The following is a 27,762-nucleotide window of genomic DNA, read 5'->3' as shown; positions in this document are numbered from 1 at the left end:
TTTTCCTTGTGTAGTAACTAACTTTTGTGATGCAGTGTATTGGGCACTGCGTACCTTCTGTAAGGCTGAGAAAAATATTTTAATAAATACAAATGTACTGTTCGTTTCTAAATTACGAGTTCATTTGCAGTCCGTAATTATGGACGTTATCATGTCTGACTATAGGTTGTTGCTGCAAATTGTCTGTCGAAACAGAAAAAGCATGAAATCATCATCATACTGTTGTGGACATGAAACATTCGTATCTGTACACACTGATGAGCCAAAACATTATGACCACCTGCTTAATAGTATGAGTGTTCGTCTTTGCAACGAAATACATCACTGATCCTACATACCAGGGGACCGACAGTTCATTGGTAGGTTTGTGGAGGTATGTGGCGTTAGATGTCTACGCACAAGTCACGTAATTCGCGTAAATAACGGGACACTGTTTTGCGCACGCGGTGGTAGCACCCGATAGCTACCCAAATGCGTTCCATAGGATTCACGGCAGGCAAATTTGGTCACCGAGAGGGACTATGGAGCTCCTCAGAACACAGTAGTACGGTTCTGGCTCCGAGACACAGACAACCGTACCCCTGAAAGTTGACATTGCCGTCAGAGAAGTCATCAAGCATGAAGGGATGCAGGTCGTCGCAGCTGTCAGCGTGTCTTCTTTTACTGCCACAGGTGCCACGCAAGCGTTTGAGAAACTCTCCCATACTTTGATGACGCTCCCACCAGCCTGCGTCCTCTGCGCGCTGCTCGTTTCGAGGCGCCGTTCACTTCGATCACGGCGTTTGTGGAGAAGACCAGCGACTTAGCGTAGTAAAGATGTGATTCTCCCGAAAAGTCGACGCGTATCCATTGATCGAGAGCCGAATCCCAATGGTCCCGTGCCCACTGCAATCGTAACTGACGATGTCGTTGGGTCAACATGTCAACGCCTAGGGGTGCTCTGCTGCGGAGCTCCATGTTCAACGACGAACGATGAACGGTATGCTCCGAAACACTTGTGCGTGCACTAGCGTTGTGCTCTTTCACCAAAGATGCCACAGAGCACCATCTATCCTACTTTACCGAACAGACAAGCCTCAGAACCGCACATAATGTGAAGAGTGGTGGACGTCCAACCACTTAACGTCTATTGGTAGTTTTACTGTCTTCCTACGTCTTTTGCTCACGACAGTAGTACATGAAGATTGATTAGCTTCGCCGTTTCCGAGATACTTGTTCACAGGCTCTGCGTAATAATAATCCGCACTTGGTCCAAGTCGCTTGTCTCAAGGGATTTCCACACTTGAAGCCCATATCTTCGCTAGAGCGAGTGTCTGCTCCCCTTACATACTTTTGTTCCCTCATCACGTGCTCGCTTCGTAGTGGTCATAATGCTTTGGTTTATCAAAAACTGGTTCAAATGGCTCTAAGCACTATAGGACTTAACTTCTAAGGTCATCAGTCCAGTAGACTTAGAACTACTTAAACCTAACTAACCTAAGGACATCACACACATCCATGCCCGAGACAGGATTCGAACCTACGACCGTAGCAGCAGCGCGGTTCCGGACTGATGAGCCTAGAACCGCTCGGCCATAACGGCCGGCTTTGGTTTATCAATGTAACTTGCGACCATATGTGCGGCAAGCGTGAGAAGTAAACAACAAAGTAAATATGTGGAAGAAAAACATAATGTTACGTTCTATAGAGGAAAAAAATACTGAAGGAAGTTCAACAGTAAATAAATACTTGGGTGTGCTGAAAAGTAATGCCTCCGAATTTTTTTATGTGAAAAATCTTAAGACTTCTTAAATCGAACAAATTCTGACAACATTCTACATCTTTATTCTTCATGCCCTCATATCTATTTCTCAACTTAGTCACCATTGAGGCGAACAAATGACTCCCAGTTTATTGATACCGTTACTGTAGAATGTTTGACTTTGTTGACGGAGCCACAACCTCACCTCAGCTTGCGTCGATTCATTACGGAAGTCCTCGAAGGTGTTCTAAAGTTTTTGAACCATACGAAAATCGGACTGTATGGAGGACGATCGATGACAGTCAACCGAAGGGGTCAGACTGTTGCAGATGTCGCAGCCATCGTGTGTGGTACGACATTCTCGTGAGAGGGTGCGCCATTTGTGTACGAAGTTTTCTGCCGTTACAAAGTCGATTACAGAAGCTGTTTTTCACACAACGACATAGTTACGTTAAATCACGCCGTTACAAGCTAGAATTCGGACCTTCTAGCGGTAGAGGGTTTCAACTTGCGTCATCGAAGCAGAAAGTCGACTGTGTATCACGCAAGACGTTTTACACCTCAACCGATTTTCAGAACAGAATAAAAGAAGTAGAAGGCATTAGTTTTCAGAACGCCCTCATAATAAAAATAAATATGTGCTTACATTGTAACAGATGAAGCAAGTGAGTGGTACCCAGTCGAAGACGGAATTCACGTCGCCCTGGACGGCGTCAGCATAAAAGTATCCGCCCATTATAGCAAGGCAGACACCCATTACTAGTGCTGTGCCTACAGCTAGAGGTCGCCGGCCGACCCTCTCGATGACAAATGACGATCCTAGACTTGCAACTAAAGAAACAGCAGTCACTATGATCGAAGACACATTTGCATCTATTTCACTTCCACTCTTCTGAAATATGTAGGTCGTGTAGTTAGCAAACGCTATAGATCCCATTGATGTATGGATCAGTCCGTATCCAAGCATTAAAAGCAACGTTCTCCGGTAAACTGGCACGAGAAATACGTCTTTCCACTTCCCTTTGGTTTCTTGCTTCTGGCGGATAGCTTTGTACATCGTTTCTAGCTCGAACTGGAGTTCCTCTGGTGTCAGCTCGCCTTTGTACCTCACAAGAGACTTTACAGCTTCCGATTCTCTGCCCTGTAGGAGATAAAAATACGGGGTCTTCGGCATCCATATGAACGTTAGCAAAAATATGATGGGAACAGATATGCAGCTGAAGGCAACAGTAGCTACGGGCAGATAGGGCACGATACAGTACATGAGCAGACTTCCACAGTGCATGAGGATATTGTGAAACGCCATGAGCGTCCCTCTTATCTTGATATCAGCTATCTCACACACGAACATGGTGGTAGAGCCACCGATGAAACCGCCAGTTAAGCTCCCAATGGCCCTGGCGGTGATCAACATTTCATAGGAGTTGGCAAAGGCGACCATCAGCCACCAAATGAGTGCGGGCACGGCGCCCGCCAGTATCAGCGTCTTCCGCCCGAAGACATCAGCCACATAGGCAGTGGTAAAGACAGCCACCAAGCTAGTGAGCGAGTTGATGGACACAATCCACGAGCCCTGGTCTGGCGTCAGCGGCACCGGCGAGTCCTCCTCCTGCAGGATGGGAACAGTCGTCGGTGACCAAGCCATGAACGTGCCGAAAGCGAAGTGTATCACCGACGCTGTGAACATACAATTAAAATTGTTATCTAATTAAAGCTGGTTGTGAAAAAACTCATATTGGTAATTTACAGAGGCTAACAATTATGGTATAAATAAAATAAACACAGAAAAAATTGTGATAGGCCAAAGAAAGCTATTAACACTCTAACATTCTGCATGGTGGCTGTTTGTTCTGAGTCGTGTCTCCCTACCACTTTCGCGCAACGACGCTCTGAGCGTGTTTTTTAGGGAATTGACTAGTTTGAACCCGTGACCTGTTGCTGGTAAGGAGACGCCAGACCACACATGACACGTAGAGTTCAGAAGAGTTCAGTGACTAGCGATGATATAACCAAATACTTAATGATTTCAGCGTCAGCTCCATTTCACTCCATGTAAAAGAATCTTAATACTAACTAAATTTAGTGGAAGGGTTTCAAGGCTTTCCTATTTTTAGTTAGCTGGTAAAATAACGTCGAAAAAGCAGTTACGTTTACCATAGGAATTTTTATTCTACTCTCAAAACATTGTTTATAAATTGCACTACTGATAAAAGGAAATATTTTAATACAGGATGATAAAAACCAACTTCGTTCAACAAAAATGTGAACGAATATTCCCTGAATGGGTTTCCAAGTTCTATAATGGATCGAAGGATGACCTATGCCATATCACATCTATAATCTAGGTTTAAATTAAGTTTCATAAAAGAGAAAACTATCAAAAATGGTCTACAGTGACCCTCAATTATCTTTAATTATTTATTTAACTTGTCATAAATTACAGTGGCTGATGTGGGTTCTCAATAATTATATAACAGAAAAATCATCGCGTTTCAGATTTTAACTTCAAGTAGCAAATGTGAATACCACGAAGTTTAATTGACGATCGACACTAGTATTACGTAAAAAGGGGCTGTAACAGATGAGACTTCTGCAGTTCTGAGAGAAGCCTTATGCGCTCTTATGCGGCATCGCGTGCGTTCATTACGTTGTTGGTGGTTAGGCAGCGTCAGGGGGCGGCGGGCGGCGCAGCTCCACACACGTTGCCATCTCGGTAGCAACTCTCTCGAACTTCCCTTTACTACAATTTACTGAAGTGGCTCTAAGAAAAAGGTATCTGGCTGTGTTTTCGGGTCTCAATGTTAACCTTAAGCTCCGCTTACAAAAATTCTGTCTATCCAATGAGAAACGTTATACTTTTCGTGGTGGGGTAATGTTTTTTAATGTTTGCTACGTAACAGAGATGCATATAATCTCACGCTAAAACTTGCAGCTAGTGCGGCCCTTTTAGTGTTATCGTAAGATCTATACTGTTCTTCTGGAGGGCTCTATCTTTTAACATGTGCTGAGGGCTGCTCTTGGCGATCGGCCGGCGATGTGGGTGTCCGTCCCTTATCGTAGGGCCTCCTAGCCCAAACGACTCTGCTCTCGACTTCTGTTCTCGTTTCTCCCCTCGGAACTGTGCCTGTTTCACAGTGGGAAGGTATGACATGCATTTAGGCGTTCTTGTGTTAGTCTGTGTTATTCCATTTGCTCACTCGTTGATCATATTACTTTGGTTAATTTAATGTCAGGATTTATTTGGTGCTATGTGACATACTGCCGGATTTGCTATTATGTAAGGTTTTCATGGAAGGTGTTGGATTTGCTTAACACCTTGCAACATAAACTGAAAGAATGCCATTAAAACGTAGGTTATGCTGGGGATTTCCTAATCAATGGGATATGTGGGTAGAAATAAGAAAATATTCTACTGGTCAGCCCATGTGCGCAACTCAGACGCCTTTACGTCACAGGACAGTTGCTAGAGAAGTAGTGCAGAGGCGAGAAGGTGCTTTTTCCAAATATATTCAATTCAGACAGTAAACATCCAGAAGGAGGTAGAAGGGATAAGACGGTGTTGCTCATAACAAATCGCCATGCACTATTAAGTCTTTTTAAAATAAGGTCTATTGTTGAAATACATTAATTTGATTAAAAATCTTTCCGCTGCCAATTGTACAGTATTTGAAGTCAGTACAAAGGCATGGTTACTACGAAAATAATAGTGCAATATCTGTAGCATACTGTATGAATTTATTATGAAAGTCACAGATACACATGAGACATAAACAATCAAGACGCAATTACATAGTTTATCTCATAACACGAGTGCCAAGTAAAGCGTTTGCATGTCCTGGATGGAAATTGATAGAAAATCCCTCACTGTCCTGCTGTGTTATTACACTGTCATTACTTTGCCCAACCTGCCTTCTTCTAAATCACCTCAAAAATTCTCTCCGGATTTATTTTCGTTAGGGTTTGTAGTTCTTGCAGTGAAATTGTCGCCCGCTCTTCTCGTATCGTTCTTTTCAGCTCACATACGGCCTCAAACTGTCTTCCATTGTGATTAGCATGCCTTGCAAATATTCCCCAAAGGTTTTCTAGGGATAATGACTGGGCTACGTGCAGGACAGGGCAAGGCAGCGATATCTTTATCTTCGAATCACTTTTGGGTTGTAGCAGAAACACGAATAGGTGCACTATCTTGTTATAAAACATTAGACATTCTTTCCCTCAATCCTCATCCATTCTAATCAGCTGTCTCTAGAATCTCAGTGTGCATGTTAGAGTTCATTTCAATGTTCAGCCAAGCAATGCAAGATTTGCCTTTACTGCAGAAACCTGTCCAAATCATAACATTTCCACCACCCCACCCAAAATTTTTGCTCGTTCCTACCTCCTTTTCTGTTCTCAGATCATGACATTAAAGACTGAAATTTATCAGGCCCATCTAAATTACACTCATCACTGAAGTTCACTTTACCCATTATGAAGTCCATGACTTAGGTTTCTTAGCGAACATCAAACTAGCCTGTTTAGGTTTGAATGTTAGAAAACTTTACTGTAGTCGTTTCTTGGTTGCAAGATGTCTGTTGTACACGTTTGGCAGTTACTGGCAACTGTAAATCAGCAACAGATTGAGAAGAATAACGGTTCGTGATCCCTCGCTTTTCGCAAAAAGATCGGTTTCGATGCCTCAAATAATTTTCTGCTTAGCCCATAATTTCCATTCTGTCCCTATCGTGCACTCACTCCAACGAAATAATCAATCACTGTACATGAACGATTCAACCTCTTTGCGACCGGACGATTAGAGATTTTCATTTCCTCCGCACTACCACTACTGGCGTATGTTTCCTATCCGCAGTGCAGGCACATAGACTCACACTAGCACTACGCAGAGCCCACTGCCTTCACACAGAGTTCCATTCTCTTCCACCTAAATTGTTCACGTCTTGTTATGTAGCATACTAGTGACATCAAGTGTGGTACCACCTGGGTTCATTGGTCAATGTACTCGATCTCATACTAATGCATATACACTATGCACAACTAGTCCACCAGACAATGTTAATTTTCCTTCGAAGATCCATGCCTTTATACTGATTTACAGTACCGTGTAGCATCTACCAGGTCAGTCTACAGAACAACTAGCGACATCTGTTATAAATCTGAGCGACTGCTTACATTTACAAAATAAGGTATTGGAGCTATGCGAATCAGTCTTCATGGGGCTTTCTGAATGTAATATGCATTTTATATCTTTAAAGTATTTATGTAGCCTAATTATACACAATAATCACTCAGCCTCCATTAAAAACATTGTTTTTGGTAAAATTTTCAATGTCACCTGGAGACGTGGAGCTAACGTAGGAAATTATGTGAAGAGATCAGACTGCACGGCAATTATTCCCATTCAATCCCATCAAAATACCATCACACAAGTTTCTTCCTTCGTCAACATTCCTATACGATTAGTACCACACTGTGAACACAGAATCAGAAGTAAATCCAGACCGTGCAGTTACTAATCCTCCAAGAAATTCGAAAAGGCAGAGCTCAGCGTCACCATCATTTTCTTCTGTTTTTCCATCCGCAACGAAACCCACAGGTACCAGATGGGCAACGAGAGAGGAAAATTCAGCTTGTTATCTGACTTCACCAGTTCATCTCACTCTTACAAGAGAGAAGAGGAAATTCCTTTTTGAAAACTACCAATGACAGAAGATCAAGGGTTGCAGAAAAGCGCTGGATGTCCAAAAGAAACCTTCAAATCGAGCAAAGGATTCGTCCCCATCATCACCTGAAGCTGACGCGGAGGAATAAAACATATATTGTGGTTTCTCAAGCATCAAGTATTACTTGTGAAAAAAGGTGAAATTAGGTGTGATAAGTGCAACGTGTGGTCTCACGAAATTTGTATGGGGACAGCTGGTCGTAACCAATTCCGCATGGGAAATGCGTGTACCAATAACTGGAACAGTTGATGAGTGTAATCTTCCACATGGTATATATTTGTATGGTATTTTAGGATGATTCACGTAGCCCCATTTACGATACAAATACCCCGACAAATTTTTAATTCTTCCGTTGTTCCTACATTTTAAATGTAGTTGTTTACAACGAAGAAGAATGGACCTCAAAGCAATGTACCTGTATCAAACAAAACTTGTATGTATGATATATTCACAGTCACAATTTAACATGCGTACTAAGATATTTACTGCCCCTTTCGGTCCCAAAGAGTTGAAATGATTCATTTAACTCCCGCCTTGCCCTACCGTTAATATGAGTAAGTGAAATGTAACCACTGATACACATTCCAAAACAAACTTCATGATATTGCAACAGATTTTTCAGCCGCGTGATATTTTGATTCATATCTCATTCTATCACCCAATACGTAATTACTATTGCCATTGTATTGTGTCAAAGTATGAAGCACTGATACAGTTGTCTCCCCCTTAATTTTGCTTGGTAGCATTAAATTAGACCAATTTATTGATAACATGAAATGTATTCGCAGTTGCGGATAAGAGCCGGCCGGTGTGGCCGAGCGATTCTAGGCGCTACAGTCTGGAACGGCGCGAACGCTACGGTCGCAGGTTCGAATCCTGCCTCGGGCATGGATGTGTGTGATGTCCTTAGGTTAGTTAGGTTTAAGTAGTTCTAAGTTCTAGGGGATTGATGATCTCAGAAGTTAAGTCCCATAGTGCTCAGAGTCATTTGAACCATTTGCGAACACAACCATCAGCTGTGTAAAGAAATGACGACAGTGGAAATTTGTACCGAACCAAGGTTTCCCCTTTTACGCGAGGGGTCACCTTAACTGCTTTGGCTATCCACGTAAGCTCCATGGCAGGATCCAAACTCCCGTATGTCGTCGTTCCTGCGTGATAACCTGTACACACATCATGTAATTCCCATACAGGGGAGGACATTATTTTTAAAATCGCTGCCTGGTGTCGATGGATAAATTAAAATGTCCTTCCCTGTACGGAAACTACATAATGTGTGTACGAGTATAGGTTGCGACACAGGAACGACTATACAGGGTGAGTCACCTAACATTACCGCTGGATATATTTCGTAAACCACATCAAATACTGACGAATTCGATTCCACAGACCGAACGTGAGGAGAGGGGCTAGTGTAACTGGTTAATACAAACCGTAAAAAAATGCACGGAAGTATGTTTTTTAACACAAACCTACGTTTTTTTAAATGGAACCCCGTTAGTTCTGTTAGCACGTCTGAACATATAAACAAATACGTAATCAGTGCCGTTTGTTGCATTGTAAAATGTTAATTACATCCGGAAATATTGTAACCTAAAGTTGACGCTTGAGTGCCACTCCTCCGCTGTTCGATCGTGTGTATCGGAGAGCACCGAATCACGTAGGGATCCAAAGGGAACGGTGATGGACCTTAGGTACAGAAGAGACTGGAACAGCACATTACGTCCACATGCTAACACCTTTTTATTGGTCTTTTTCACTGACGCACATGTACATTACCATGAGGGGTGAGGTACACGTACACACGTGGTTTCCGTTTTCCATTACGGAGTGGAATAGAGTGTGTCCCGACATGTCAGGCCAATAGATGTTCAATGTGGTGGCCATCATTTGCTGCACACAATTGCAATTTCTGGCGTAATGAATGTCGTACACGCCGCAGTACATCTGGTGTAATGTCGCCGCAGGCTGCCACAATACGTTGTTTCATATCCTCTGGGGTTCTAGGCACATCACGGTACACATTCTCCTTTAACGTACCCCACAGAAAGAAGTCCAGAGGTGTAAGATCAGGAGAACGGGCTGACCAATTTATGCGTCCTCCACGTCCTATGAAACGCCCGTCGAACATCCCGTCAAGGGTCGGCCTAGTGTTAATTGCGGAATGTGCAGGTGCACCATCATGCTGATACCACATACGTCGACGCGTTTCCAGTGGGACATTTTCGAGCAACGTTGGCAGATCATTCTGTAGAAACGCGATGTATGTTGCAGCTGTTTGGGCCCCTGCAATGATGTGAGGACCAATGAGGTGGTCGCCAATGATTCCGCACCATACATTTACAGTCCACGGTCGCTGTCGCTCTACCTGTCTGAGCCAGCGAGGATTGTCCACGGACCAGTAATGCATGTTCCGTAGATTCACTGCCCCGTGGTTTGTGAAACCCGCTTCATCGGTAAACAGGTAGAACTGCAACGCATTCTCTGTTAATGCCCATTGACAGAATTGCACTCGATGATTAAAGTCATCACCATGTAATTGATGATGTAGCGACACATGAAACGGGTGAAAGCGGTGACGATGCAGTATGCGCATGACACTACTTTGACTCAGTCCACCGGCTCTCGCAATGTCCCGTGTACTCAATGTGTGGTTTCATGGCAACAGCAGCTAACATACCAACTGCACCCGCTTCTCCTGTGACGGGCCTGTTACGGACCCGTTTGCGTGCTACGACCATACCTGTTGCATACAGTTGGCGGTGGATGTTTTGCAATGTGCGGCACGTTGGATGCTCTCTGTCCGGGTACCGTTCTGCATACGCCCTGCAGGCTTCAGCTTCATTTCGTCGACACTCGCCATAGATGAGTATCATCTCCGCCTTTTCAGAGTTCGAATACATCATGGTCACAGTTCCTACAACACTACACTATCACAGACGTCTGGTAACACGGTGTACTACAGTTGGTCTGCGTGCGTAGACGAATGCAGATTAACAATAGCAGCAAGCGCTACATGCGGACACTGCGACAGCTAGACCAAACCACAACAGTGGACTACAGCCACACTCGTAAACACGGTCGTCATCTTAAACATGTCCCTGCAGAAGCTGCTCGCCGACCGTGGCCCGTGTTTGTTACAACACGCAACTGAACGTCGGAGGTTTCAAGCGTCAGCTTTAGGTTACAATATCTCCGGATGCAATTAACATTTTACAATGCAACAAACGGCACTGATTACGTATTTGTTTATCTGTTCAGATGTGCTAAGAAAACTAACGTGGTTCCATTTAAAAAAACGTAGGTTTGTGTTAAAAAACATACTTCCGTGCATTTTTGTATGGTTTGTATTAAACACTTACACTAGCCCCTCTCCTCACGTTCCGTCTGTGGAATCGGTTCGTCAGTATTTGATGTGATTTACGAAATATATCCAGCGGTAACGTTAGGTGACTCACCCTGTATATGCAAGTTTGGAGGTGGCTGTGAGTCTTGCACGAATAGCCAAAGCGATTAAGGCGACCACTCGCGTAAAACCGGAAATCCAGGTTCGAGTTCGATCCGGCACAAGATTTTTCATTCTCATCATTCCATTATAAAGCTGATAGATGTCGCTGCGAATACATTACAGGCACTCGTATTTCGTAATGGTCGTAGTCACCGCGAGCCTATCCGATGCAACATTCCATCGCTCGTCTTAAGAACACAGGCACTGCAGCATCGTATTTCTTGACGACATTAACATACACTCCTGGAAATGGAAAAAAGAACACATTGACACCGGTGTGTCAGACCCACCATACTTGCTCCGGACACTGCGAGAGGGCTGTACAAGCAATGATCACACGCACGGCACAGCGGACACACCAGGAACCGCGGTGTTGGCCGTCGAATGGCGCTAGCTGCGCAGCATTTGTGCACCGCCGCCGTCAGTGTCAGCCAGTTTGCCGTGGCATACGGAGCTCCATCGCAGTCTTTAACACTGGTAGCATGCCGCGACAGCGTGGAAGTGAACCGTATGTGCAGTTGACGGACTTTGAGCGAGGGCGTATAGTGGGCATGCGGGAGGCCGGGTGGACGTACCGCCGAATTGCTCAACACGTGGGGCGTGAGGTCTCCACAGTACATCGATGTTGTCGCCAGTGGTCGGCGGAAGGTGCACGTGCCCGTCGACCTGGGACCGGACCGCAGCGACGCACGGATGCACGCCAAGACCGTAGGATCCTACGCAGTGCCGTAGGGGACCGCACCGCCACTTCCCAGCAAATTAGGGACACTGTTGCTCCTGGGGTATCGGCGAGGACCATTCGCAACCGTCTCCATGAAGCTGGGCTACGGTCCCGCACACCGTTAGGCCGTCTTCCACTCACGCCCCAACATCGTGCAGCCCGCCTCCAGTGGTGTCGCGACAGGCGTGAATGGAGGGACGAATGGAGACGTGTCGTCTTCAGCGATGAGAGTCGCTTCTGCCTTGGTGCCAATGATGGTTGTATGCGTGTTTGGCACCGTGCAGGTGAGCGTCACAATCAGGACTGCATACGACCGAGGCACAAAGGGCCAACACCCGGCATCATGGTGTGGGGAGCGATCTCCTACACTGGCCGTACACCACTGGTGATCGTCGAGGGGACACTGAATAGTGCACGGTACATCCAAACCGTTATCGAACCCATCGTTCTACCATTCCTAGACTGGCGGGAACTTGCTGTTCCAACAGGACAATGCACGTCCGCATGTATCCCGTGCCACCCAACGTGCTCTAGAAGGTGTAAGTCAACTACCCTGGCCAGCAAGATCTCCGGATCTGTCCCCCATTGAGCATGTTTGGGACTGGATGAAGCGTCGTCTCACGCGGTCTGCACGTCCAGCACGAACGCTGGTCCAACTGAGGCGCCAGGTGGAAATGGCATGGCAAGCCGTTCCACAGGACTACATCCAGCATCTCTACGATCGTCTCCATGGGAGAATAGCAGCCTGCATTGCTGCGAAAGGTGGATATACACTGTACTAGTGCCGACATTGTGCATGCTCTGTTGCCTGTGTCTATGTGCCTGTGGTTCTGTCAGTGTGATCATGTGGTGTATCTGACCCCAGGAATGTGTCAATAAAGTTTCCCCTTCCTGGGACAATGAATTCACGGTGTTCTTATTTCAATTTCCAGGAGTGTAGTTACTTCACCAGATTAATTTTTTCCTCCGTGCTGAATTCAAAATTCAATTTTTTGGGTATATTTAAGCAAACGACTTACAGCTGAAGATTTTAATTAAAGTTGTAACATGGTTTATTGATTGTTGTAGTGGTTGCCATAAGCGAACTTGGATAAAAGATTTATACAGCCAGGATCGGATTCAGTTCAACTAAGTAATGGTAGTGTAATTATACATATATAACAAAATAGTTTAGTTTCTGTAAATATATGGAAAGTATGGGCGTGTGAAATATTTGCTGCAATGGACATCCACATCTGTAGTTACTGAATTATGTGTATCAGTAAGCGACAGATTGAGAGTAGATGGAAATCTGATCTAGTGCTGAGATTAAAACAGGATTTTGTGGATACAGGGTAACGATGTGTTCACACACAGCTGGAAAAAGCAAATATAATGGAAGAGGTAAATATACAGGGTGAGTACAAAGTCTTTCCCTAATTATAAAAATTTGTAACAGAATAACCGTTTGACATAATAAGTTACATTTGATGCCGTTACATAGGTTATTTTATTTTTTTAAAGACCACTTACATTAGTAAACCTCACCGTGTGGCCTCTTGGTAGCTCACAGAATGTAGGGGCGGTATTTCAGTTCCCGCAGGTGTTTCATAACATGTGCTCTGTCACAGTACCCACAGCAGCTTGTTTCCTAGCCTTCAGTTCGTCGACGTCAGCAGCTGGTGTGACGAAGACTCTGTCCTTGATGTAGCTCCAGAAAAAAAGTCAAGGGGCGTAATATCTGGAGAGAGGGGTGGCCAGGCTGTTGGACCGTTCCTTCCAATCCACAGATCCGGACATTACTCCCCTCTCCAGACATTACGCCCCTAGACTTTTTTTTCTGGGACTATATCAAGGACAGAGTCTTTGTCACACCAGCTGCTGACGTCGACGAACTGAAGGCTAGGATACAAGCTGCTGTGGGTACTGTGACAGAACACATGTTACGAAACACCTGCGGGAACTGGAATACCGCCTCGACATTCTCCGAGCTTCCAATGGAGCACAAACGTAAGTGGTCTTAAAAAAAACTAGTAACACTAACCTAGGTAACGGCATCAAATGTAAATTATTATGTCAAACGGCTATTCTGTAATAAATTTTTATAATCAGGGCAAGACTTTGTGCACATCCTGTATAATCCACTTCAGTTGCAAGAAGAAGTTAAGTTTCATAGCTTGAAAGACTAGCAATAAATACTACTACAGAACAATCTAGACAGGAAATTGATGCATTAGGAGTAAATCTATGGAAAACTATTTACATTGCAGATAGTTGGATAATTTTGTATCGATATGCAGTTGGTTTGTTTCCTGTCCTATGATACTTATCAGATAAATAAAACAGATAGATGAAAGAGGGGAAGAACGGATGAAGGTTACTGACGAGTAGAAAACAGGGCAGGGAGAGAGTCAAACTTATTTATGGAATAATGTGGGAATCATTCGGATCTGAATGATGTTACTCGTCCCCTTCCACTATGAATAAGACAGCCAGCAACCTGTAAAAACGATAAAACTACAAGATTGTGTATACTACCCACTCCACTAATGAATGATGGTCAAGATCCCTAGAACAGGAATGTATGAATGTTTTGACAGTAAGAGAGTTTGCCCTTGAACGACACCAGACTGGAGGAACTTCCACTCCTAAATTGCAAACATTTCAGCAATAATATTCAATGCATGGCTTGTTAGAAACCAGTCTAAATACGCTAGAGTCTTTGCAAATGATGGCGCTATATAACTGTTATTTTTTTTATTCAAGGCTAAATAGCAAAAGATAGCAAATGAATTAGATTTCTATAACGAATATCGGCGGAGATAGTCGAGGTATCACGAAAAAGCTTCCTGCGCGGGCAGACGGGAAACGTTTAGTAGTAGTAATCTATCAGCCTGTTTGATGTCACCATGTATCACTCAGTCGGGACATTATCATTTGATATCGTAACTCGTGATCAAATGTACTGGGTGTATTTCTGTAAGTAAAAGTAATGAAAACTATAATCTTGGATCCTGAAACGTGAATTTGATAATGAAGTTACGCCTAATATTTGTGCTGCTCGAGATAGTATGTAACGACAATTATACGTATAATAAATTTTTTTCTTTATGAATTTAGATAAATTAATAATAGCAATGTGTTGAATTTCTTTTTCGATTTTTTTCGGGTCATGTTAAAGAAACTGTGAGTAACTTTTGAAACGAATATTATTTATGTTAGATTTCCAATAATGTGGTAATCAAAGGAAAGTGTATTTAATGTTAAAACTATTGTAAGATGTGAAAATTGTAATTTATACACTTGGTCCATACGTAGGTAATGCATTAGGATATGTGTAGTAGAAAACCTGTGGTGAATACCCTACCTGTAGGGGAGCGGGAAAAGGTGGAGGCAGGCGAGGCGGGAAAACGCACACTAGCGCGGTTCTGCACAACGGGCTCAGTAACACAGTCGGAGGCGAGCAACAGTCGGAAGTACACGTACTGTACCGAGGAGGCTACCCAGGAAAAGTGGATTCCATTGAGCCTCGGATGAACCGATTCCGACGACTACTTGGCATGGCTATATTCTGAGGCACAAAATTGGAAAAATTACGACGCTAAGAAGATGGAAAGTGCCGATGTTGTGTGAGCCTTAGCCGTGCTTGTATGTGTGCCGTGCTGCCCGCTATCTCGCTGCCCGCCATCCGCCGCACCGACTTGCACAGGTCAAACATTTATTTCATCTTTAGAAGTGTATCTGTGTGGACCAGTGTCGAAACTGTTTCTAATGGTTCAATAATAACGTGACTTTTACCAGAATTGCTTTAGCCATGACTTATCCTGATCACTGACCTAGACAGGATCCTTACCTCGTATTGTGCAATCCGAGTATCCTAAATAGAAAGTTTAATGTTTGTGTTGATGAAAATTATCAGCAGAGTAATCTATGCCATAAAGGAATCTATAGTTCTGTATGTTGTTGCAAATATTGGTAAAGACCAAAAGAGTTTTTTTTTTGAATTGAGTTAGCGATGTTATTTAATTAATTTGAAACAGAAATAATGACAGTTAAATTATTCATAAGTAAGACAAAAGAGTAGTTATCCAGAGATTGATAAATTTTGTGTGTTAATTTGCCTTCAGTACTTAACAGTTTCAGTATAACCACTATAACAGTTTCAGGGCCCCCCCCCTTTTTTTCTCTTATCAATTCGTTAAAACCTTGATGTGTACTGCTCAGATTTGACCAGTAAAGCTAAATTCTATATTATACCTAAGTGTATTAGTGTTTTTCCATCTTTAATAGTAACATTGTATATGTGCTTTCAAAACTGCTAATTATAGGGTAATCTATGCCCGATGTCAGTCTGCTCAACATACAAAAATGTAGTTAGTAGTAATCATTACTGTGTGGTGTTGTGTAAATGTAGTTCGTCCAAATTAGTACAAAAAGAGCAAACTTTAGTTCAGTGGAATTTTCGGATTCCAAACTTTGCCATATACCGTATCGTTACTACGTGTTACTATGCTTGTACATGCACCCACTTGTACAAGGAAAAAACTCACTAATTGCCTAAGTAGGCTGGCGACCGAATTGTTATTTATAGGTAGCATCTACTGTGTGTACTTCTTGTCCACGCGAAAGAATAATTATACTGTACATTTGCTTGATGCGTCACTGTAGTTATTGACTGAAGATAAGTCCGATTTTGCTTCGATTAGGTACACGCGGTCAACTAATGTACTAAAAATCCTTGTTTATAAGGTGAAGCCCGTGAACTTATTACAGTACAGGCTTTATAGAGCTAACCTACGTCCGAGCAGGGCGGTAGTGTTACAAGTGGCTTCCCGGTGACAGGACATCCATCTGTTGTCGGTTACAAATTAATGTAAATACCGAACAGTGGATGTTCAGTGGCACGAATTGCAATAAAGTTTAGCAAAATTAACTGCAGTGTGAGTCAAGTATAATAGTGTGGTATAGTTGGCATTCAATATGGACAGGAACGTAGGCAGGGTAGATGCGCCAAGTGAAATGGAGAATGCGGCTGGCAGTAGCCGGAGTTTACGCGGCCAGATAACAGATGGCGTTAGCGAAAGACAGTTGGCGTACATACAATACCACGAACATGTCAATGAACAGATTGAAAGGTTGAGATCGCCTCGAACACAACAAGGGACAAAACAGGAAGCAGAGGGTGACTTTGTAGATGATAGTGGGTATGTGAACGAATCCACTGACATATTTGATTCACCACAGATAAAGAAAGAACCGAAAGAAACTTCTGAAGTAGAATCGGAACACATCGATCCTGTAGAACAAAACAGTATAAAAATTTTAAGTATGAACGACTTATTTGAACAATTAACCAAACAAATTGCAGGACAGAATGAGCAACTTCAAAATCAAGTCGGCAATCAGGTTAATCAGCTTAAAACACATGTTGATCAGCAGCTCAAAACGCAAAATGAGCAGCTTAAAACACACGTTGACGAGCAACTCAAAACACAGGTGGATCAAATTAAAGCACAGGTGGAAGGACAGGGAATTAAAATTAGTAAACAGATAGAACAGGTAGAACAAAAAGTGGGTAATTTAAGTTCTGTGATAAATACTCTGAAATTTGAAATTGATACCATTAACAAAAATATGGATACTATGCAGGAGGAAATTGGAAACATTAATAGTAGATTTGATGTTGAAATTCTCAACATCCAAGAGAAAGTAGAACCTCTGGTTGAAACTAAGGTAGACGAAAAAGTTTTCGGTCTTAAAACTGAGATCGTAAACGAATGTCAACACGGGATATCGCAATTGAAAAAGGTAGTTTCAGACACTGAAAGTGATTTAAGTAAAAAAGTAACCGGATGTGTTCACAATTGTGAACAAAATACTACGAAAATTCAGGGCAAAATTTTCGATCTGGAGAGCAAAATTAAAGATAGGCCTGGTGTTGTCTGTAATGGCACACCAATTACGAAGCTATTAGAAGGCGAGGAACGCTTCGATCCAGCCAAGAAACACAACGGGTGGCATCCGTTAGATTTTATCAAAAATTGCGAGAGAGTATTTCCTGAGCACTTGTCTGATCAGGAAAAGATAAACGTAGTAATTAGCGCCTTAGCAGGTGACGCTAAGCGCTGGGGAATAAATTTAAATACCGAACGAATGACTTTCGAAGAATTCAGGCAAAGATTTACGGAAGAATATTGGTCTGAACAAAAGCAGGACCATTTATGGCGCGAGTTTATCATGGCCAAACAGCATGATAACCGGGGCAGAAATTCTTTGAAAGATTTCTGTGAGTATTGGTACCGGAAATTGACACACCTAAGAGGTAGAAGATCAGATTCGGAAATTATCTGGGAGCTATATAAAAAGCTTCCGGAGGATTCAAAAAGGTATGTAGGAAGCAATCATCGCAGCTTCCAAGCATTTCTCGAAAGAGTCGAAGACGAAGATCATTGGCTCGAAAGTCGTGCCAATTATCAAAGTTTTGGTAACCGTAATAACCGACACAATGACGAACGAAATGACGGCGATGGATTTCGCGTCAATGTAATACAGAGAGGAAGAGGCAGAGGAAGAGGTAGAGGAAATAATCCAGGTCGCGGTAGAGGGTATACCGCGCAAAATAATAACGACGCGGGAAACTAATTTCCGCGAACGTTGCGGGCCAAACGGAAGCGGACAATATATACCGGCCCCGATTCAAGAAAAGATACCGGACCGACCGTAATATAATAAGACAGGCTAGGGACGAGCGTGGAACGCCGCGACGTGTTGTGGCGAAACAAGCGTCAGGTGCGAGCCAGAATGAATCATCGCTGCCGCACAGAGCGCTACATGTTAACAGGCGAGTGGAGCATCAGAGGGCAACGGCCCAGCCTAGCCGAACATCTGTTCGGAAAGAAGCCGCTAGCAATACGGCAGCAGTAGATACGAACATAGCCGTCAGAGCTAAAGAAAATTTTACGAGTGATAATTCCGTGGCAAAGGAAACAATAATTGAAACTGTAAATACACAGAGAGGTGCGGTTAGCAGTGTTTGCAATGAGATAAAAGGCGAGGATGAACTAGCAGAAGTAACTGATTGGCGTGTGCAGATCGATGATCTGTACAAGGGCCTAAAGAAATGTGAGTGGGAGGATTTTAAGAAGGAGTATGAGGCGAAGAAATTAGTTGGTGGAAAGAGAGATAGTAGGGACGTCCATAAAGTGACGTGGCCCAAATTTGAAGAGGGGAGAATAAATAGCGCCGCGCAAAGTACGCGTGCTGCCAATAGGATGAAGGTTAATGATAGGAAGGATTTGGAGGATGAAATCCTCCGCATTGATGAAGAAATAACTTCTGCTAACAGTCCGCCAATAGTACAAGCTGCTACCGAGAGGCACCGTGGAGAAGGGGTAGATGATTACCTGAAAGTAATTAAAGTCCACGAGGATTACACCAAATATGAAGTCACAGTGGATGTGAATAAAGCTGACGATGAGGCCGTTTTGCCAAAAGAGGAGATTGAATTAAAATCCAAGCCTGACGACAATACAGAGGAAGAACTTAGTGCCTGTCTCAGAAAAGCTTTTATGTTAGAACCTGAAAGCGATCCGGAATGGTCGGATTCCGACGATAGTTCAGATGATGAAAGATACGCAAATACAGACGAAAATGAATGTACTCACGCTCCCTATTGTGCAAAAGTAGCGTACTTAAGTGAATCTGATGTTGAGGAAGAGAGTAGTGATGACTCTAGTGAAGATGAATTTTCAGGTGTAATGGAAAATGAATATACTTTTACTGAAAGAGGGTATGAGAAAATCAGTGGAAATAAAGGGGATGCAGTTAAGTACGATATTGTACCTAACGATGACGACGTATCAAAACAAAATCCAGACGTTGAAACTGAACAAAGAAAGAAAGAGCCACCTGACGACTCTGTGTTTATTTTGCGAAGAGTTCAAGTAAGCAAAGACTTTGAACTCCAGAAGCCTAAGAAGCCACCAGACTTAAGTGACTGTTTTATGAACCAGAAAAGACTGCCTTGTTAATAAAGAGATTAGGGGGCAGGATGTTGTAATTTTATATATTATTAATATTATGCATGACTTTATTATTACTGTAACTCAGTTTTATCTGAAAGTGAATTATTGTTTGTTGAATTAGAGCCTGGGGCAGATTTATATCGGATTTTGAAAATGTCATGAACACCTTACATCATGAAACTACAGGATTTCCACCGGAAGAAATTTTGTTAGGCAGAAGTAGTAAAAGTTTAATTGAAGAAAAACTAGAGTTTCCACCTTGTACAAGTTTGGGATTGGATCAAAAGAAAGAATTGGTGATAATAAGGGCAAAGCAAAAAGCTGAATCTAGATCTAAAAGACACAATAAAAATTTAAAAGTTTCAAAATTTAAAATTGGAGATTATGTTCTTTTAAAAACCCACGAAAAGTCTAGTGAACTAAACCATGAAATTTCAAAATTTAAGTATATTTATAATGGACCATATGTAATACAGAATATTCCACACGACAATGCTTACTACCTGATCTACCCAAAATCCAAAAGACCTTTAGGCGTAAGAAATATTGTGGACCTAAAATTGTATGTACCTAGGAACGAGTAAATGTGCTGTATCTTATGCTGAACCCAAATTATTCTAAATGTATCTAATCTTTGTAAATGTCTGTATACCCTTGAAAGTGTGCTAATGTAGTTATGTGAGTTTCAGATTACCAATTGTACTGTAACTGTAAAAATGTATGGAGAAAAGGACTGAAAAGAAAGGATAAATGCTATCAGTCAGATAAAAGATGGGACTGTCAAAATGAAAATGGGCAGTGTATGAACCATAATATGAAGGACTGCCAAATACCAATGAGGGCAGATAAATAATCGATGGAAAATTGTAAATGTGATCCAGGAGATGTGACAATATGAACTGAAAAGGACTGCCCAAATCCGCATAATAGGCAGCAAATATGTGTAGTTAATTTTCTGAATATATGTGGGTGTGTTTTGTTTAGTAAGTAAGAAAATGGACTGCTATTCAAAGCAAGCAGCGACAAATTATCTTATAGTGTATACAAAATATGCAATTGTTTTTGTAGTTAAATGTTTGTATTCCTGAATTTTAAATTATTTCTTTGAGAAATTTAGAAAAAATGATTAAATTGCTATTTTAGTGATGTTATGATGGGAAGTTGGACTGTGCAAAAGGCACTTGAGTAAATGACAAGTAATTATTCTTGATGTGTTAAAAAAGTGTAAACCTATATACAGTGAGTAAAAGGAAATATGTAGTGTAAATCTTTTTGGACAATTAAGTAAAGATTCGGAACCACTGTATAATTGTAAGATTTATTAGTGTTCCCATAAAATTTAGACTTAAGAAAATTTTCTGGAAACAGGGGCATGTGTAACGACAATTATACGTATAATAAATTTTTTTCTTTATGAATTTAGATAAATTAATAATAGCAATGTGTTGAATTTCTTTTTCGATTCTTTTCGTGTCATGTTAAAGAAACTGTGTGTAACTTTTGAAACGAATATTATTTATGTTAGATTTCCAGTAATGTGGTAATCAAAGGAAAGTGTATTTAATGTTAAAACTATTGTAAGATGTGAAAATTGTAATTTATACACTTGGTCCATACGTAGGTAATGCATTAGGATATGTGTAGTAGAAAACCTGTGGTGAATACCCTACCTGTAGGGGAGCGGGAAAAGGTGGAGGCAGGCGAGGCGGGAAAACGCACACTAGCGCGGTTCTGCACAACGGGCTCAGTAACACAGTCGGAGGCGAGCAACAGTCGGAAGTACACGTACTGTACCGAGGAGGCTACCCAGGAAAAGTGGATTCCATTGAGCCTCGGATGAACCGATTCCGACGACCACTTGGCATGGCTATATTCTGAGGCACAAAATTGGAAAGATTACGACGCTAAGAAGATGGAAAGTGCCGATGTTGTGTGAGCCTTAGCCGTGCTTGTATGTGTGCCGTGCTGCCCGCTATCTCGCTGCCCGCCATCCGCCGCACCGACTTGCACAGGTCAAACATTTATTTCATCTTTAGAAGTGTATCTGTGTGGACCAGTGTCGAAACTGTTTCTAATGGTTCAATAATAACGTGACTTTTACCAGAATTGCTTTAGCCATGACTTATCCTGATCACTGACCTAGACAGGATCCTTACCTCGTATTGTGCAATCCGAGTATCCTAAATAGAAAGTTTAATGTTTGTGTTGATGAAAATTATCAGCAGAGTAATCTATGCCATAAAGGAATCTATAGTTCTGTATGTTGTTGCAAATATTGGTAAAGACCAAAAGAGTTTTTTTTTTTGAATTGAGTTAGCGATGTTATTTAATTAATTTGAAACAGAAATAATGACAGTTAAATTATTCATAAGTAAGACAAAAGAGTAGTTATCCAGAGATTGATAAATTTTGTGTGTTAATTTGCCTTCAGTACTTAACAGTTTCAGTATAACCACTATAACAGTTTCAGGGCCCCCCCCCCTTTTTTTCTCTTATCAATTCGTTAAAACCTTGATGTGTACTGCTCAGATTTGACCAGTAAAGCTAAATTCTATATTATACCTAAGTGTATTAGTGTTTTTCCATCTTTAATAGTAACATTGTATATGTGCTTTCAAAACTGCTAATTATAGGGTAATCTATGCCCGATGTCAGTCTGCTCAACATACAAAAATGTAGTTAGTAGTAATCATTACTGTGTGGTGTTGTGTAAATGTAGTTCGTCCAAATTAGTACAAAAAGAGCAAACTTTAGTTCAGTGGAATTTTCGGATTCCAAACTTTGCCATATACCGTATCGTTACTACGTGTTACTATGCTTGTACATGCACCCACTTGTACAAGGAAAAAACTCACTAATTGCCTAAGTAGGCTGGCGACCGAATTGTTATTTATAGGTAGCATCTACTGTGTGTACTTCTTGTCCACGCGAAAGAATAATTATACTGTACATTTGCTTGATGCGTCACTGTAGTTATTGACTGAAGATAAGTCCGATTTTGCTTCGATTAGGTACACGCGGTCAACTAATGTACTAAAAATCCTTGTTTATAAGGTGAAGCCCGTGAACTTATTACAGTACAGGCTTTATAGAGCTAACCTACGTCCGAGCAGGGCGGTAGTGTTACAAGTATACTTAGACAGCGCTCTTACTTCATTGATTTCTGGATTTTGACTGCCTGTTCCGTAGCATTGTTTTTGTCAAATCGCCAGATAGAAGTGTTCACTTATTTCATTTAGACTAATAAGTAAGGTAGCACCCCCTTTTCCTTAAATACTTGAATATTAATGTAGTGAGAACAGTATCAATCCCAAAAGCCACATCAGATTACACCTTAAAAAATACGAATGCTGAATGCCGCGACCTACGGAGAAGATTTCCAGTGGACAACGAGACTGCTTCAGAAGGTACTAGGCGAATAGTCCTCCAACAATCAGCGACCCGCCGAGTGTAGACTGATAGACTTCCCATTTATCCAATGTAGGCCTCCGTGTGCAACTTCAGCTAACGGGCAAATTAAATTACTGTTTTATCATATTTAGATGCAGTAATGTGTCAGGGCAAGTGGAGTACCTACCTCCATCTTTTTCAATAGGCTCCTTGTTTCCATCTTTTTCAACAGGATGGGCTGGTTGATAAATGTTACAAAATCAACTTCAAAAGAAAATTACTTGAAGGGAACTGTCAGAGCAGTGTTTTTTTTCACGGATGTAATCCTGTGGTTGGGGACGTAATACTCTTTTCCAGTTCGTTTTACATGAGAGAAATCAACGATACTACTTTTAAAGCATCCCTGAAGTTCTGAAATTTCAACTTCTATACGCATAGTGGTCATCTACAATCAAGAAATTACAGTACACAGCCCAAAAATTACCATTCAGGTAGGAAATCTAGTCGTAATAGCTTATTAACATTTTCAGAGAAACTTGAAAGCAGGTGTATAATGATGTCTATAGTTCACACAGTCCTGAAATATATGATCTGATGCATAAAGTTATTGAAAGAACCAGGGAGCGCATCATTGACAGATACATCCCACTTTTGTGAAACTACAGGGAAGTGCAGCTACTAGAGAATAAAGGTTGCTACTCCAAGACAGAAAACGTTAAGTTGCTGTCACACTTCGACTAACATCCATTCAGTTGTTTAATAATGTAAAAACGTAAATAATTCATAAGATCACAAAAGAAGTACCCATACGTAAAACAGGGACCATTTTGAAACTTTTTTGTGACTGATGTTTCAAGCTTAATTTATTCCTGTGATGTCTGGCGTTAATTGTTCATATACTGCAAATGTATGTGTTGAAAGTATTTCTTTCAATATATGCACAAGTAACACCAGACATCATATGAATACATTAAATTCAACTCACCAATTACAAAAAATTTTCAAAACATAGCTTTTCTTAAATATCTCATATCAATAAATTAAGCTTAACATATTAATCACAAAAATATCAAAACATACGTGTTCTTCTATACAGTTACGTCTTCTGAGGTCTTATGGTCTTATGAATTACTAGCTGACGTACCCGGCTTCACTCAGGGAGCTGATACGAGATTATGTAACAGTTGGAAAAATAGAACAAACTTATATATGAAGTAAAAGAAATTATTGGAAATATATTGTAACTATTTACAATACTAACTAAAGTATAAGAGTTAAAAATATTTTATTAAAAACATTTCTAACAATTTACAATATTTGTTTATAAACAACATTTTTCATTTTGTTATCCGAGGTATATATGCATAAATTTTTCGAATTTCCAGCTCAAGAGTTAACCGTGAGGGAAGCAGGAGTCATTGAGATTAATACCGCAATATTTCGAAGTTTGTCCTTGCGCTTTGTTAAGCGCAAAACTGTAGGCTAATTTGATTGAAAATTACAGTCTTTTAGGTTGAAATGGCAGTTCAGCAGAGATCAGTGGTATTCTGGAGATAAATTGCGTGTATCCTTCGTACTTTCCAGTCACAATTTCGGCTTCGATGATGTTATTTTATAGCTGTTTGATGATCATCCTTGTTCCGTTAGATAGTTTTGGTGAGTTGAGATTTCTGAGTAGAATGATCGGAGATCCAATTTCAAGTTGAGGACAGTGTAATGGTATTCCTGGTACTTGCGAAGAGTTTTGAAATTCTGTAGAAAAGTTCACACTTTCTTCAACGTTTGCCATCCTGTCAATTGATTTGTATATTGTCTCTTCACCGGAAATTTTCTATGTATTAAAATTGATATCGTCCACAGTATTATTTTTAGTTGCCAAAGTTGTCCTTTTAAATAGCCAGTCCGGATTGGTATAGTTCTGAAAAATGGTTGGATAAATTTGGTTGATGAGTTCGTTTTCAGCAGTGGCTATGGTGCAGAAATCACTGTTGAGTTTAATGAGGGCGGTCGTCTGATCAGTAGGATATGTGCCTTCGACTTGTTGAGCAAAATGTGCTGCTGTTTCGCCTTTTCATAGTTCAGCTCTCATATTTTTTCTTAGTCGCAATATTTATGTGTGTGCGGTTTTTTAAGAAAACATGATCTCGTTTGCTGGTATTGACTTGGGGGGGGGGGGGGGGTAACTAGAAATGTTTATCGAAAATGTCCTGAGAGTATGAGTAGAGAGATCCTCCCATCACTTGAGAGTTTCCTCCCAAGTTTAGTAACGTTCTGATCACGGCTTAGATTGATTTTTTTATGTGCCGTTGTGCAATCGTCCTACAAGATAGCTTTAGCTTCCTTTAGAGGTTCACCCTGTCCAGATACTGTTGAGATTTTACATAATGGGCATTGTCCTTTGGCTGTATTCAACGGTAGCTGTAGGGCGGAATGGGCAGCTCGTCCTCCTTCCGGAAGTGTGGCTGCCTGCAATGCCAGATGATGTCACTGCCAGTGCGGTATGTTGTCTAGCACGTATTTCCGCCAGCAATAGATTTATGAGAAACGTTTTCCTGGTGCCGCCTGGTGCGTCAAAGTAAGTAATTCCGCCAGTGTGTTGCCGGCCCGGTGCATCAAGAGCTTGTAAATTTCCTTTTGATTGTCTTTGAGGAGTGGTTTGTTGTGAGCAATGTACTTAAGTTCTTCGTTGATGTTGTAGCTTTCTTCCTTTGTAATTTCGAAGTTTAACGCACTGACAGCATCTTTTCGTGGTGCTAGCATCCCAGGTTGTAGCACAAGGTCTGTTTGTAAGTGAATGAGCGCTTCGTTAAAGATACCGTCGTTGAATTCGATGGTCAGTTCTGGATAAACTTGTCGGATTTGGTAAAGTATTTAATCACACTTACTCTCTTTGAAGGTGTTCCATAGCTGTTTTGAAGTCGATGTGCTGCATGCTGTTAGAATTATGGCGAAAAAGTCTCTCATTTGTTCAGCTGAGACTATGAGTGATACTTCTTGTAGTGTTAATTACCAGTGATTGTCGTTTTACAGTATTCCTAAGCGTTGGCATGCTTCTGTGTACGTCTGGCATAAGTATGACTACTTGAGGTCTTTCACTGAATAGCAGTATTCTAAGTTTATGTGCGCTCACAACATTTTGGGAAGTAGTGTGTTAAATGGTACTACCCACTGATTATCCATTTCAAGTTCGTTGCTGAGAAGCGACCGTTTTACGGTGATCGCATTCCATGTTTGCGATGGTCATCACCTCCGGTTTTTGTGCGTTCAAGTACGGTTGCGGGTACTCTTTTGTGCCTTTTCCATCACTCATACATGGCGAATTGGGTTTAACCCGTTCTGTGTCTGCGATTCCAAATGGAATCATTAAGTATTCCTGGCTTTTTGAGCTTCCCAATGCTTCAATGATACCGTTTGGCATCGCCTCACGTAGTTCCAAGTTTGGCCAATAGGTCACAGTGGCGTTTGCTTTCATACTCGCCGTTTGTTTGAAATGCAGAACAGAGAAGTTCCGTGAGTTGTGCTACTGCATTTGTGAGTAAACAATAACTGTTGTGTTTAGTTTTATTATCTGTATACTCAAATTCTTGGTTATCGAACCAACTTTAAGTAGTTCCTCAAGGGCAAGGGAAAGAAATACGGTAAGTTTACAATATGCTTTTTTTGAGTACCGGTAATTGTTATGTAATTTCTAATGATGTCATTTGGAATCATTATTTTATTTACTAACCAGTAGCTTCAAAAGAACTTTTGCAATAGATATTGCATATGTGCAACATATACGCTATATATTCATCACAAAAAAATTTTCCCAATTTTTTTCTAAATGTGACACACAAAGGGTTAATGGCCGTATGGTCCGTGAATCATGTTTTTCACTACTACGTCGTACAGTTCTGCATCGTCTTCTCGATTGGGAAATTGAGCTTGGATGATTTTGTCGATATCCGCGGGATGAATTCTGCCATGTAGCCATATGAGATAGTGTGAAACAGGCAGTCCTTGTCTTTGCCATTCAATTGTGTACATCCAATATCTAACTGTTCTAAAGGTGTGGTAATTTGTCGATGATTTGAATAAATCTCATTTGTTTTTGTCGGAAACCTGGGCTCTGACGTCGTGTCGATGCATGGGGGCTTGTCTGTGTCTTAGCGGTTCTTTGATTTCGGGCCACAAGCTGCACGTGAATATTATGAAGAGGCCACGTCGTCCATATTTTCTTATTTAGGTCTTGGTATCTTGAGTGTATTCGACTACGTTTTTCTGACTTCCTCTGTATGGTGAGGGTTAGATTACCATTGTTCCAACGTCGTCAATGTTTCCGTCATTTTGACTGCGTCTCGAAGTGCATAGTTTCTTCTGATTCAGTCTTATGTAAAGCGTCCGATCCGCTTCTATTTTAGCGTACATGTCTGCCAGGGGTTGTTGGAATAAACGGTGAGTGCTGAGAATGGGATTGTATGTTTCATTGGCTCTGATCATTAAGTGATAAGCGTAGAACTACTTGGAAGTTTCTTTTTTTTTTTTTTTTGTTTCTATGCCTGTTTTAGGTAGCTTTTTTCGCATTTTTAGGTGCAGAAATATTCATGAATATTTGAGGGCATCATATGAACCGTGTGTTTCTGCAATGCGATGACGTCCTTTTCTTCGTTGTACAATTATGTCACTGCTTGTGTTTTCAT

The 27,762-nt window shown here is 41.4% G+C and overlaps 1 protein-coding gene across 1 annotated transcript in view; it reads right to left on the bottom strand.

Moving 5' to 3' along the window:
• Window positions 1-27,762, bottom strand: part of LOC124589247 (facilitated trehalose transporter Tret1-2 homolog) — a 124,388-nt gene that overhangs the window by 18,228 nt on the left and 78,398 nt on the right. The window contains exon 3 of the mRNA XM_047131546.1: window positions 2,388-3,418. Coding sequence (XP_046987502.1) covers window positions 2,388-3,418 — 1,031 coding nt within the window. The remainder of the gene's footprint in view (window positions 1-2,387; window positions 3,419-27,762) is intronic.

This window comes from Schistocerca americana, chromosome 1, assembly GCF_021461395.2.
Source record: "Schistocerca americana isolate TAMUIC-IGC-003095 chromosome 1, iqSchAmer2.1, whole genome shotgun sequence".
In the NCBI taxonomy this organism is placed as follows: Eukaryota; Metazoa; Arthropoda; class Insecta; order Orthoptera; family Acrididae; genus Schistocerca; species Schistocerca americana.
The sequence above is the reverse complement of the archived record's forward strand: the minus strand, read 5'-3'. Positions and strand labels throughout refer to the sequence as shown.